This window comes from Magallana gigas, chromosome 2 (assembly GCF_963853765.1).
Source record: "Magallana gigas chromosome 2, xbMagGiga1.1, whole genome shotgun sequence".
Classification (NCBI taxonomy): Eukaryota; Metazoa; Mollusca; class Bivalvia; order Ostreida; family Ostreidae; genus Magallana; species Magallana gigas.
The window spans coordinates 36,680,601-36,693,061 of NC_088854.1; the positions used below are offsets into that span (position 1 = coordinate 36,680,601).

A 12,461-nucleotide genomic window follows, 5' to 3' on the forward strand; every position below is an offset into this window, starting at 1 on the left:
AATAATCATGTCCGCTTCCATATTCACAAGCAGGAGATCTTCATATTGTTCACTGATGGTTCTAATTGATTTCACGCCTGTGTATGTGTAAGCGTTTCGTTGCCGGTCTTAATTGCACATTTATCCGAATTAGGACAGAATAAGTATTTGGTTGCTGATATTTGGATTGTTCGCCTACGTGGTTCTTTTTCGTTAACTGTTAAATTGAATTGCAGTTTTTAAGAGTCGAAGGCTTAAGAAAGGGACATTTGATTTGAAAAGCAATGGCGAATGATAACCAATATTGCATTATATGATACAGCAACGACAACCAAATTCTAAACATGGATTCATTTTGGATGTCATTGATTTTCAAAATGTTGGCCTTGGTGTTACTTAGATGCACTGAAAGCAGTGATGCAAAATTTGGTAAGTATCATTTATTAATAGTATTCTAAAATATAAAAAAAAATTCACATTGTATAACTGTTTAATGCGTGTGTTGGCAACTGTAACATGTAATGGTTAATACCAGAACCTAATGCTTCCAAACTGTATTAAGCAGATCTTGTGACAACTGACACGAGTAAAGCAAATAACCATCAATGTTCACCAAATGATTCGTAATGGAGTTTAAGCGCTTGTATACGGCGAACGTTTCACTGTATCGATCTTCCTAACTTCTACAAGATTGGATGTGTAATTGCTTGGTTCACAACAGAAACCTCATAGCTCCAATTTGGGTGTAAAAATATATTGATTCGTCACGCTGAGAATTCCTCTTTCACAACAACCGTAACGCGTTGAACTTTAATTTCCTGCATGTGGTATTAGTATATCCCTTCCCATATTTCCACCATATACAAGAACTAGTCTTATCAAAATCAAATTAATATGAAAAGCTATAAAATATTTTACCTTTTTAAATGTTTGGCTGTGTATTTGCCCGCCTAAATGTCCGTCTTTACAAACTTTCATAATAATTTTATTAATAAGGAACTTTTTATACGAACCATGAAAGGTCTTGTATGTATGTGCATCAAAGGTTTGAAGATTTTTTTTTAATTTTTTTCATCACAAAAATATATATCCGGTATATAAAAACTCACGCCTTGCAATAGATTTCTAGAGCAATAAGAATATTAGTATCTTATTATAAATTTTAATTTTGGTGATTGGAAATCTCCAAGACATTATTTTGCAGTTTACAAACAAAAAAATTCAGGCATAGTTATTTTACATCATTATACATTTACTCAAATTGACATATTTTAATTCACTTTTAGTTTTTTGAGATGCTTAATTTGTACATCAAGATTCTCTTTTTTAACAAACAGATTTAATTCTATATGTATTAAAACATACTTGGTTTCATAAAGGTCATTATAAAAAAAAAGAAGAAAAAAAGAAAACTATGAGTTTTTTGTATGATGTTTTGAACTTTTTATTCAAATTTAATTTTAAAAATTCTCAAGAATTTATCTAGAATGTATTATCTGATGTATTGTAAGTCTAGTGGATGCTTACTTGCTACAGTCAATTCAGATTACTGTTTCCATCACTTGTTCTTGATTTTATTTTATATGAATACACGTCTATCAGTGAAAAGCATTTGAAATTAATACATGGCAAAAACTCTAAGATCTCTTTTTCACACGTTCCATCTTTATACCCGACGAAATTCACAGGAAGGAAATTCGTTTCTTTCAGTACTTTCGATGCTTGTAATGCAAAATCCTCGTAGTCTTTTGTTGGTTGTGTATTAAAGGGGCATGGTCACGATTTTGGTCAAAAATTATTTTCCCGATTTTAATGTTTACAGTGCCTCAGTAAGGCATTTTGAATAGGCAACATAAATTTAAGTGTCATTCGTTGAGTTATAAGCGAGTTATAGAGATTCTTTGCTTTGTAAACAAAGTTTTTGTTTACATTTTGAATGGTGAAGTGAAAACTCAAGTTTTAGACCGAAAATGAATGTAGTAAACTTTAAGATCTGTTTATTTATGCTGAAAATGAATAAGATGGAAAAATTTAATTTAGCTTGAAAAAGAACTTTTATCGGTATATTGAACTAATGTAAAAACAAAAACAGGGCACGAGCCTTGTTTACATGACAGAGAATTGTGAGTCCTGTATCTTGCTTATAACTTCACTACTGTCTCTCAAATTTCATTTGATTATTAGAAATGCATTCCTAAAGCATTGTGAATGATCAAACCAGAAAAATAAAATTTGACCAAAATCGTGACCATGCCCCTTTAAATCCTTAAGCAATAAATGGACGTTCCAAAACAGATAACAGGAGTGTTTTCATGGTATTGTATGGTTGTAGCTTGGGCACAGAAGTTTGATGATTAGAGAAATATTTAGAAAAAGTGGTGGAATATTGAGACGTAGTATAGTATGTCCAGGGTATCGGGTATAATGCTTTGAATGACAAGATGGTGCTCCATTAACAGTTTAACTTTATGGTTTTTGATAGTGTTTAATGGTTATTATAGAAAGAAATTTTTGAATTGTCTATCACATCAATTGCATCAATCATACCTGCTTTGATAGAAGAAGGTACATGTCTATAATTGCATTTAGTTTCTGAAATGGATAAGAAAAACTGTCACGTTCTGAATACTAGTAGCCATCGCCCGAAAAGTGAACCATATTTTGTTATCTTAATACAACACAAATAAAACCACGTACGGAACGAACAGACAAAAGGTTTTCAGATAAGGAAAAAACCTAGAGGTTTAAGTCACTTTTACCTTAATTTAATCTATCCGTTCAACCAACTTCATTGTAAACAGATATTATACATGTACAATTCATATAGATATACAAAGAGATGAAATAATTATACAGGTTCATGTAATGACGAAAGCAATACCGGTAGATACAAGACATGAATAGTGTACTCATGGGGAACATATTACTTCTTCGCATTTTTCAGATACAAAGCTACACAAATTAATCATACTTCTTGAATGAATCAACTGGTGATATTCCTTATAGAAATATGTGTGAAACTTGATTGATGCAACATTTTGGCAGTTACTTTCTTACATTCCATAAAAACACCCTGTAGTCCAACAACATTCTAGAACCTATACCTTTCTGAAATGTATTTCAAATATATTGTACAATTTAAGGTTTTATTAACTGAAATATTAAAGCAGTGTGAGCAACATAAATAAAAATAATTGAAAAAAAAATTATTACATTGATTTTATCTCAATTGCCAAATAAATGATAGTCGTCGATACAATAAATTGTTAGAATTGAAATCATCTAGATTTTAAACTGATACGCTATGAATCGTTGCACTGCAATCCTTTCAGTTTAATGAATAGAATTGATTTTATGAATTCTTGAATTTTTTTTCAGGAATAATTTTCGACCATGATTCAGTGGATGCTATGCAAATTTTCACCAAATACAGACCGAGGTATATCAGCCAGGTTATTGATTTGTCCGACAGCTTCGCCGTCAGCAACGAAAGCAAGTGTATTACAGAAGTTTGCATGAAATTAATTTTTGTGCTACACAAAAAATAACATATGATTGATATCTACATTTGAATATCAAATGTTTTATATGGGTTCTTTTTATAACTTTATTATCAAACAAAAGTGTACATAATTAATGTCACTTTCATTGGTCTTAATTGTAATATCTAAGGCAAATATGCATAAGGTAAACCTCTCAAATCGCAATATTTTTACTGTAAGTTTAATTAGCAGATGAAAAACTATATAATAGTCTGTCCCAAGATATTTATGCCGGACGTTTGGACGATTGTTAATAAAAATACGCACACCTGTGATATTAGTGCAATTGAAATAGATGGAGGGAAAAATTTCCAAGATTATTTCATTTACATATCATTATTTTTTACACGGAAAATTTTACAGGAACGAAAACTGATTTCTTACGGAGATTTTTAAAAGAGAATGTTGACACCTTTTCTCCATTCGGAAGTCACTAGGAATACCTCGCATAGTATTTAAATGTTATGATTTGGGCCTGTTGCAATACAAAATCGCCGTGGACAAAACATTTTTTAGCAATGTGTTGAAACCTGATATGATAGAGGAGGTATTTCAAAAGAGAAATCTTGGAAATTTTTCATACTTTTGAATTAACATCGTTTGAACCTTGAGTTATTTATAATATCAAATAACTAAGCAAAATGTGAAATGAGGATATCGTAGGACAGGATATAAAGAAAACACTTAAATGAAAATCGATATTATATTACCTTTAGAATACTTGTGGTATAAAGCATAATAATTGAAGATCAGTGTTGTCCGAAGCAATTACTTTAAAAAAATTTCATTATTATGTACTGTAAGACAAAATAGAAAACATATCGTACATGTATATCCTGTTATTTTAGCGATTATTTAATTTTCGCTTTTCCCCCCGAACCAACATTGCAAAATATTCAATATGCAGGAACTTTATCCGGTATTGCTTTTTATTCGCAAAAAAATGTCTGATGCATAATTTAAAAAGTGATGCATTTTTCCACTATTGCAAATGTTGTGACATTGGAAGAATACCCGGATATACTGTATTAGAACCATTTTAACAAAAGACTTTGGACTTTGGGTTGTTGTGTCAAAGAGCATTGTGACAACGGCCTGTCTATTTCATTCAGGCCACTTGGCCATGGCTCTTTAAAATATACAAGATTTATCTGGCTTTTGAGCTAAGACTACACAATCTGTGCATATTTGTTCCATGATACAAATATTTCGTAATCCATTCATACTCATAATATGTCGGACGTTAAATTATTAAGGTGGCAGGGGACTTTTTTCATACAATTCACTGTAGCCAGTTCCCATTGAGCACAACTACCTTTAATTTTACTCCTTATAAAGCCGGTCACTAATTTCTGAAGAAAAAATGTAAAACTCTCTACAAAGTGGTGTTTCTGAGATTTCGACCCTTTCATATTTCGCCCATTTTTCATGATTTTTCTGCTTTTTAGACCTCCTCCACCTTATTCCCTACATAGGGTTTACATTCCGTACCATGCGCATGTTGCACCTTGAAATGTCAGAAACTTAACGGTGTATAGTTTACTATGTCCCATCCACCTACTTTTCATGTTTTTACCTCCTGTTTGTAACTTGCTATTTTACTGTGTGAGTCAACACAACAGTCATAGCCGGAAGTTTTGCATTTTATTTCTGATTCTTATGTACTGAACATTAGGGGCCTACACATTGCATACCAATTTTAACAAGAGACATCCCCTCTAACTAATGATAATCATTAATCAAAGTACTGGCTGGAGTTTATTTTATTGAATATTGGTCGTTTTTAAATCAAAGATATTTAATTTTGCATGGCAATTAGTTTCTTGTAACTATATGTATATTTAAATAATTATGCACATTTTTCTCTAATATCTCGATGAACTACAAGCTAAACGATGCATAGTGTATTAGTATTCGAAACATTTTTTTTTTAAATTATAACCAAGCAATCTTGAACTTTGTCGTACGAATACTTACGACTACAAAATATCTAAATTATTGTACCATTTAAAAATCTTACAATTTCCAAGGTATTTATAAATAAGTTTCCTTGAGAAACAATGCTTCTGATTACAAAACATCGAAATTATCGATTATTTTAGAGTACTTAAAAGTACTAAGTCTTGTTATCGGTGAAGATTTATGCGTTTGTCCAAACACTGTTTCACTTTCTGTTTACCAGAGTAACTGCATAGGAGAGTTGATTAAAATCAGCTCCCAAAAATCATTTTATAATTTTAGCAACACTCATAAGCCTTCAGGCACAGTAACTCTCAATTTTACGAAAATACCCCTTGCTACCTCAGCGATTGATGCTGCATATTTAGAATAAACTGTATTGAAATTCTATTTATTTTTGAAATTCTTTACCAGATAATGGTTTTAGAAATTATAAAAGGGTGCATAAACATGAATATTTTTGGTGTAAAATCCTTTTAATAAGCATCTTAAAAAAAATGGGGTGAAACAATATATATAATCTACCTGTTCTTATGCTTTTATTTGTGTTTTTTAAATGTATGATGTTATTTAAAAAATACACTTGTTATTAGCTTTTATGTATAATAGATGGGAATAGTAATGGAATATGAAATACTAGTACTATACCCCAATATATTAATTAGTGGTATAAACATATCCAAAATATGTTTTAATTAGCCTCTAATTTATGTATGAAGTCTTATTCAAGAATCTTGTTAAACAATTACAAAATAAGTAGTTTTAATCGAATGTAATGTGAAGGCATATTACATAAAATGTTTTTCGTACTGGAGACTGTATCTGAAATTGTTTTACGTTTTGATGGACCTTTGAAAACAACATACTTTCAGCATGATTATCGGCGATTTAATTAATCGTCATGCTGATCAGGGGTATCATTTAACTACACTAAAATCCATTTGCCTCCTCTAACAAACAACATACTTATTGGAGCTGATAAAATAGGCAATTATTTGAATAAAACGACTATGGTTTTACTAGATCTACAGCACGGCGACGCAAGGTTCCATAGACCATTATCATCTCTAACCAAATTACGTTCTCCTACAGGGAATCAAGAAATTCGTTTCCATGGAAACTAAAATTGAAGAAGATATCAATGTGAAAATTGATTTATTTACACCGAGAATGTGCTGGAAAACGAGCGAAGCTTGGCAATATAGCGGAGAGGATCCATTGGGAATTATACCACCATAATTAACTCTGCGCGCGTCTCCCATTTACCGATTGGTCTACTGATTTTTCACAGCGATTTTAAAATCTAATTTTAAGTAAATGATTCATAGAACTTCATACTTTAAAAGAAATAAAAAAAAAATTGGAAACACACACTAGTAAATACATATCATTTATCAGGCTTATATTTGCCTTCTTTTTGACTGGTTTTAATTTTGACTTTGTTTAAATACATGTAGTTTATTTTTTACCGAACTAAAACTAACCTTGATTTTTATCATACTTATGGAAAGTGCTATTTGTTGCATATATTTATAGATTTTGTTATTTTTTTCAGTTTGTTCACAACTGGAGAATGATGTCATTGGGATAATAGGTGTCTGTGAAAAATGTGCGTTGGCCACTATTCAGTCATACAGCGACACGTTTCAAGTACCATTCTTACTCATCAGCAGTGCGCCAATTCCGGATGACGTCACCAGCGATTCCTTTCAATTTTTCCTCACACCAGTCTTCATCCAAGGACTTCTAGATATTGTCATATATAAACAATGGCATAGAGTGTTCTATATTTACGATACAGACGAAGGTTTAGCGAAACTTTATGAATTCTATTTATTCTTTACAAATGTATTTGTTAACTTCATTGGATTGTAGAAACTTTTTTAACTTTAACTTTATCATTGACTTCTTGAACAAGGGTTACATCCTTGGTTTTATTTTATCAGGCTTGCTGAGACTACAACATATCCTTAACATTATCAATGCACAGAAATCGCCCCAGCTAGACATTATTTTCCTGAGAATTCCAAATGCACAATCATGTTATGAAAAAATCCTTCAATTTTACAAACATGATGACTCTGAGTTGCGGATCCTTCTTGATTTACCGTTCAAGAAAGTTCAAAGGACCATTGAATTACTGGTACTCTTAACTTATTGAATTATTGTCTCTTGAAAACATTTAAACAGTGATAAAGTATTGGATTATCTTAATTAATGAGCATATATAACCGAAACAGTATCATTTTTACAAGAATCGCTCATTTACTTTTTATAGACAAAGACACCACAAGTTGTAATGAACCGATTTCATTTTCTTTTGACAAGATTGGTAAGTATATCTTTCAAGTACGACTGTATTGTAAAGTTGATTAAAATTATAAGATAGCAAAAATTTTAAACACAAAAAAGGTTAATATTCATATATTCTTTCAGGGAATATCTCAGTTGAATGAAACTGTGATTTTAAAAGGGGCCAACTTTACTGGATTTAAGCTTTGGTCGAAAGACGTGATGAAGGAAAGAGAGTGGTTTGACACATTTAACACAAACAAAATTAACGTAAGAAAATATCATATGAATAAAAATCTATTTATTCAAAATGAAATAAAAACTAAAGAACGAATGCATGAATGTTGAACAGCTGAGTTTGTAGTCGATTTGTATGAGCAATTTTGAATCGTGATATTGAAAGGTTACAGTATGTAAACACCTTTAATTAGTTTTTGTATTTGATCACAAATGATACTTAAAATGTTTTTTAGCCCACGCATGCATTACTGAGCGATGCCCTCGATTTCTTTGATTCCACGTACAAAAATTCATCGCAAAGGTTTCGCAATAAGCACGCCAGTGACCAGAAGCTCTCTTGTCGACACAACAATAAAACTGTAACTCTTACTAGGAACCGGGAGGTATTCACAGAGGATCTGAGAAAGGTGTTCTTTTATATATATATATATATATATATATATATATATATATATATATATATATATATATATATATATATAAACGCGATCTAGAAATAAACTTTTTCAAGTCTAAAAACAGTATAGTGCAAGATTAAGGAAAATGGACGCCGAAAGTTTAATGACGGTGTATTTTCTTTTAAAATTTCAGACTAAAATCAAGGGCCTCAGTGGGCACATAGAATTTGATAACTTTGGTCGAAGAAGAAATTTTGAACTTCAAGTGATGGAGACATATAAGGAAAAAGAGCTTGCAAAAGTAAGGCGTGGTAAATTGAGAGGATACCAATATAAAAGGTGTGAAAGCAATTAGTCCTATAATGATTAATTATCTTCATTCAAAATTTTCAGGATGGGGAATGGAGTCCAGTCCCATTTAAAGGTAGCCGCTTGCGAATACACAAGTCGGAACACACTAGACAACCAATCAGAAAAACCAAGGTGCCAAAAGAAATTAAAATAAATATAACTACAATCGCTGTAAGTGACCAGCAGTTTGTAAAAATTTATTTTATTCTTATTCATTTCAAACTTTCTTCCTTTCAAGGAAAGTCTGTTGAAGTTGGAAACGATATATGTAGAACTAGGCCTTACAATACCTGTTCACTATACTTGTAAAACTTATTTATTTGACCAGGAAGAACCTTATGCCATGATCAAACCTGAGTATAGCGATGAGGTGAAGAAACTTCGTGACAACGGATCGCGTGTTTGCGGGACGCACTATTTCCTGGGATTCTGTATAGACCTAGCTCAAAAGGTCGCTGAAAAAATAAACATGACGTATGATATTTGTCTGGTACAGGATGGCATGTATGGAGCGGAACTAGCAGACAAATCATGGAATGGGATGATAGGCGAACTTCTAGAAAAGGTGTCTTATTTTTAAAAAATGTATTTTATCAAATTTCTCCTATGCTAAATACATTAAAATGAAATTTTGTTTACCGAAACTCAATTGATAAACAATGATTTTATACCACATACATTGAATTTATTCAGATTAACTGCAATTTTCAAAAGAAAACAATAAAAAAAGGAAAGGGGAAAAAATGGTATCGTGATGGTCATAACGCAGCATTTTACTTTATTGTAGAAAGTGCAAATGGCTGTTGCTCCGATAACAATCACGTCAGACAGGGAAAAGGTCGTGGACTTTACCAAACCGTTTTTAAATCTAGGAATAAGCATTATCATAAAAAAGCCCGTGGATAAAGGAGCCCATATCTTCTCATTCATGGAGCCTCTGTCCTCCGAGATATGGATGTGTATTTTGTTTGCTTACGTCGGTGTGAGTGTGGTATTGTTCCTTGTGAGTAGGTTTAGCCCCGCAGAATGGAAGGTGGATAACACAAACATAACCAATGACTTCACAATTTCCAATAGTCTCTGGTATGCACTGGGTGCTTTTATGCAACAGGGGTGCGACATCTCACCTTCGTAAGTGTCATTTATAAGTTTGTAAAATGTAAGGTTTTCCGACATCTTTGTCATAATGACCAATGATTTTACTACATACGTCATTAAGATTGCCTTTTGCATTCAAAAACTTGAAATTTGCTTCATTAGTTTATAGCAATTTTTTAAAGTTAGGGCTTTCAGGTATATGTTTATGCCTGATGCCTCCTGTTTTCAGAGCAGTGTCAGGAAGGATTGTAGGTAGTGTGTGGTGGTTCTTTACATTGATCATCATTTCATCTTACACGGCGAACCTGGCCGCCTTCCTGACAGTGGACAGAATGAATACGCCAATTAATTCTGTTGAAGACTTGGCCAAGCAAACCAAGATTCAGTACGGTGCTCTGAAAGATGGATCAACGTATAGCTTTTTCAATGTAATTTCTTTGAAACGCATCTACTATATTCTCTTCTATTTTTAATGCTTTATGTAAATTCAGCTGTGTCACTTGAGTTTTACCATTATCTGAAATTATCTGAATGGCATTTCTTATTTTTCAGAAATCTAAATTTCCTCTGTATGAGAGAATGTTTGCATACATGAATTCTGTCCCAGATGTGTTTGTGAATTCCACGGAACTTGGTAAAAAGAAAGTCAGGGAGTCCAATGGTCTATATGCGTTTCTGCTTGAGTCGACAACAAATGAATATACTAACCTAAGGCTACCTTGCGATACGATGAAAATTGGTTCTAACCTTGACTCTAAAGGATATGGCATCGCAACCCCTCCGAACTCGATATTAAAGTTAATACCTTCCTTTTATAAGGCTTAAATGTTCAAAGAAATATATGTATAAAGCATTTTAATGTCATATACAGTAATGTAACAATAATTCGCCTTTTCTAAGTTAGTGGAGTGATTCAGTTTCTTTCAGCATCTACAATGATCTAACACCTGGGAGCTTACATCTGGTCTTTGTTCTTCAATAGGGACACGTTGACCCTGGCTGTCTTGGCGTTACGTGAATCCGGAGAACTGGCTCAAATAAAAAAGAGGTGGTTTGATGACATGTCCCAATGTCCCCAGGAGAGTCCTGACGTAAATATACACTGTCATCCATGGTTTTCGTCATTTCTTTACTCTAGAGCAACTCTGGAGCATCCTTCTTTGTTTGGTTTAAAATGATGTGAACTAAAATAATAGAACCCAGAATGGTCATTCATTTAAATGACGGTCAACTTTTTCATATATGTAACAATTTCAAAAAATGTATAGATATCAAAAGTGTATAATTATTATGAATTACATGCCGACTTATTTAATTAATCAGCGAACAATCTTTGATATTGCAGGATGGGTCACAAGCATCGTTGAATCTAAAAAACGTCGCTGGAATATTTTACATTCTGTCGTGTGGACTTATCATATCAATAGTTGTAGCGGGTGTCGAGTTTCTGTACAAGACAATTGTAGATTCAAGAAAATCAAAAGTATATCCCATTTTGTTGACTAATCGCATATATATATATATATATATATATATATATATATATATATATATATATATATATATATATATATAATTATGATATTCAGCATTAATAGAATGTTAATCAATAAATCAAGTATAAATAATGAAATGGTTTTTTTTAACCTTCTTATAAACACAGTACTCAGAACCATGTATAATATTGAAATAGAGTACTAAAATGTATGTGTGCCAGTGTAGAAATTTCCTTTGTTTACTACAACTAAAACAATCTTTTTTTTCCAGACAACTTTTGGGTCCATGCTGAAGTGCAAAGCTCGCATGTCATTCAGGGGATCCATTGACTCCACTTCCGGACAGACAACTCCCCTAAAGAAAAACAACCCCTCGGTAAATATACATTACAGAATGTGTACGCTGCTGCAATCATTATTAAAGAGATGTAAACCTTGCATACACTGTATTTATGTTTTATATAAAACATTTTTTGATAACAGTATTTCCTTCTGTCTTGTTTTTTTTTATACATGTATTTAGAGTTGAAAGAAGAGGGTTTTGATTGCATTTAAACAGCACATAGAATTTCAATTGTATATTGATGAGAAAGCTTTAACAAGGTTTTTTTTCTTTTCAGTACCCATATGCAGGTCCAAATCAACTCCCGGGTTTTGAACCTTATGCTGACCTCCAAACGCATACCCAAGTTTAATTTAACGGCTTTATGAAATTGTTTTTTTACACTTGTGCATCAGTTTTGTCAATTCGTGCAAGCAATATTGCAGAGTTTTGAGTTTCATATGTTATTTCGTATCTATGATTCAGGACCGAGAAACAATAATGTTTAAGTTATAAAGAGAATAAATCAAAGTTGAAGGACTTTTGCATTGGTTGTTGTAGTTTGAGAAGACAATTTTATCTCATTTGTTCATATGTATATAGTTGACATGACAGATCATTCCATGCAAAAACTATATGTCATAAAGAGAACACTGTATTTGAAGTTTTAGACTGTTTAATAAATATAAATAGAAACGAGGTATTGTGACGTTGTGTATTCAATAAAAACAAAATGAATCGCTAAATCAGCATTGCTCACTTGGTAAAATTAAAATATGAACTG

At 32.1% G+C, this 12,461-nt stretch overlaps 1 protein-coding gene across 3 annotated transcripts; it reads left to right on the plus strand.

Annotated features, from left to right (window-relative positions):
* The first annotated feature begins 4 nt into the window (after window positions 1-4).
* Window positions 5-12,217, plus strand: LOC105326127 (glutamate receptor). Of its 3 annotated transcripts, none has more exons than XM_034447447.2 (17): window positions 5-408; window positions 3,358-3,471; window positions 7,036-7,287; window positions 7,427-7,623; window positions 7,759-7,812; window positions 7,917-8,042; window positions 8,246-8,419; window positions 8,604-8,711; window positions 8,804-8,932; window positions 9,090-9,326; window positions 9,549-9,892; window positions 10,089-10,287; window positions 10,412-10,656; window positions 10,842-10,950; window positions 11,205-11,342; window positions 11,627-11,731; window positions 11,976-12,217. In XM_034447447.2, the coding sequence occupies exons 1-17, from the start codon at window positions 324-326 to the stop codon at window positions 12,048-12,050; spliced, it is 2,691 nt and encodes an 896-aa protein (XP_034303338.2). In that variant the 5' UTR covers window positions 5-323; the 3' UTR covers window positions 12,051-12,217. The 3 variants fall into 3 exon arrangements, with proteins under 3 accessions (XP_034303338.2, XP_065932452.1, XP_034303340.2); XM_066076380.1 differs by having other exon boundaries at window positions 8,804-8,893; XM_034447449.2 differs by having other exon boundaries at window positions 272-408; window positions 3,358-3,418.
* The last annotated feature ends 244 nt before the right edge of the window (window positions 12,218-12,461 follow it).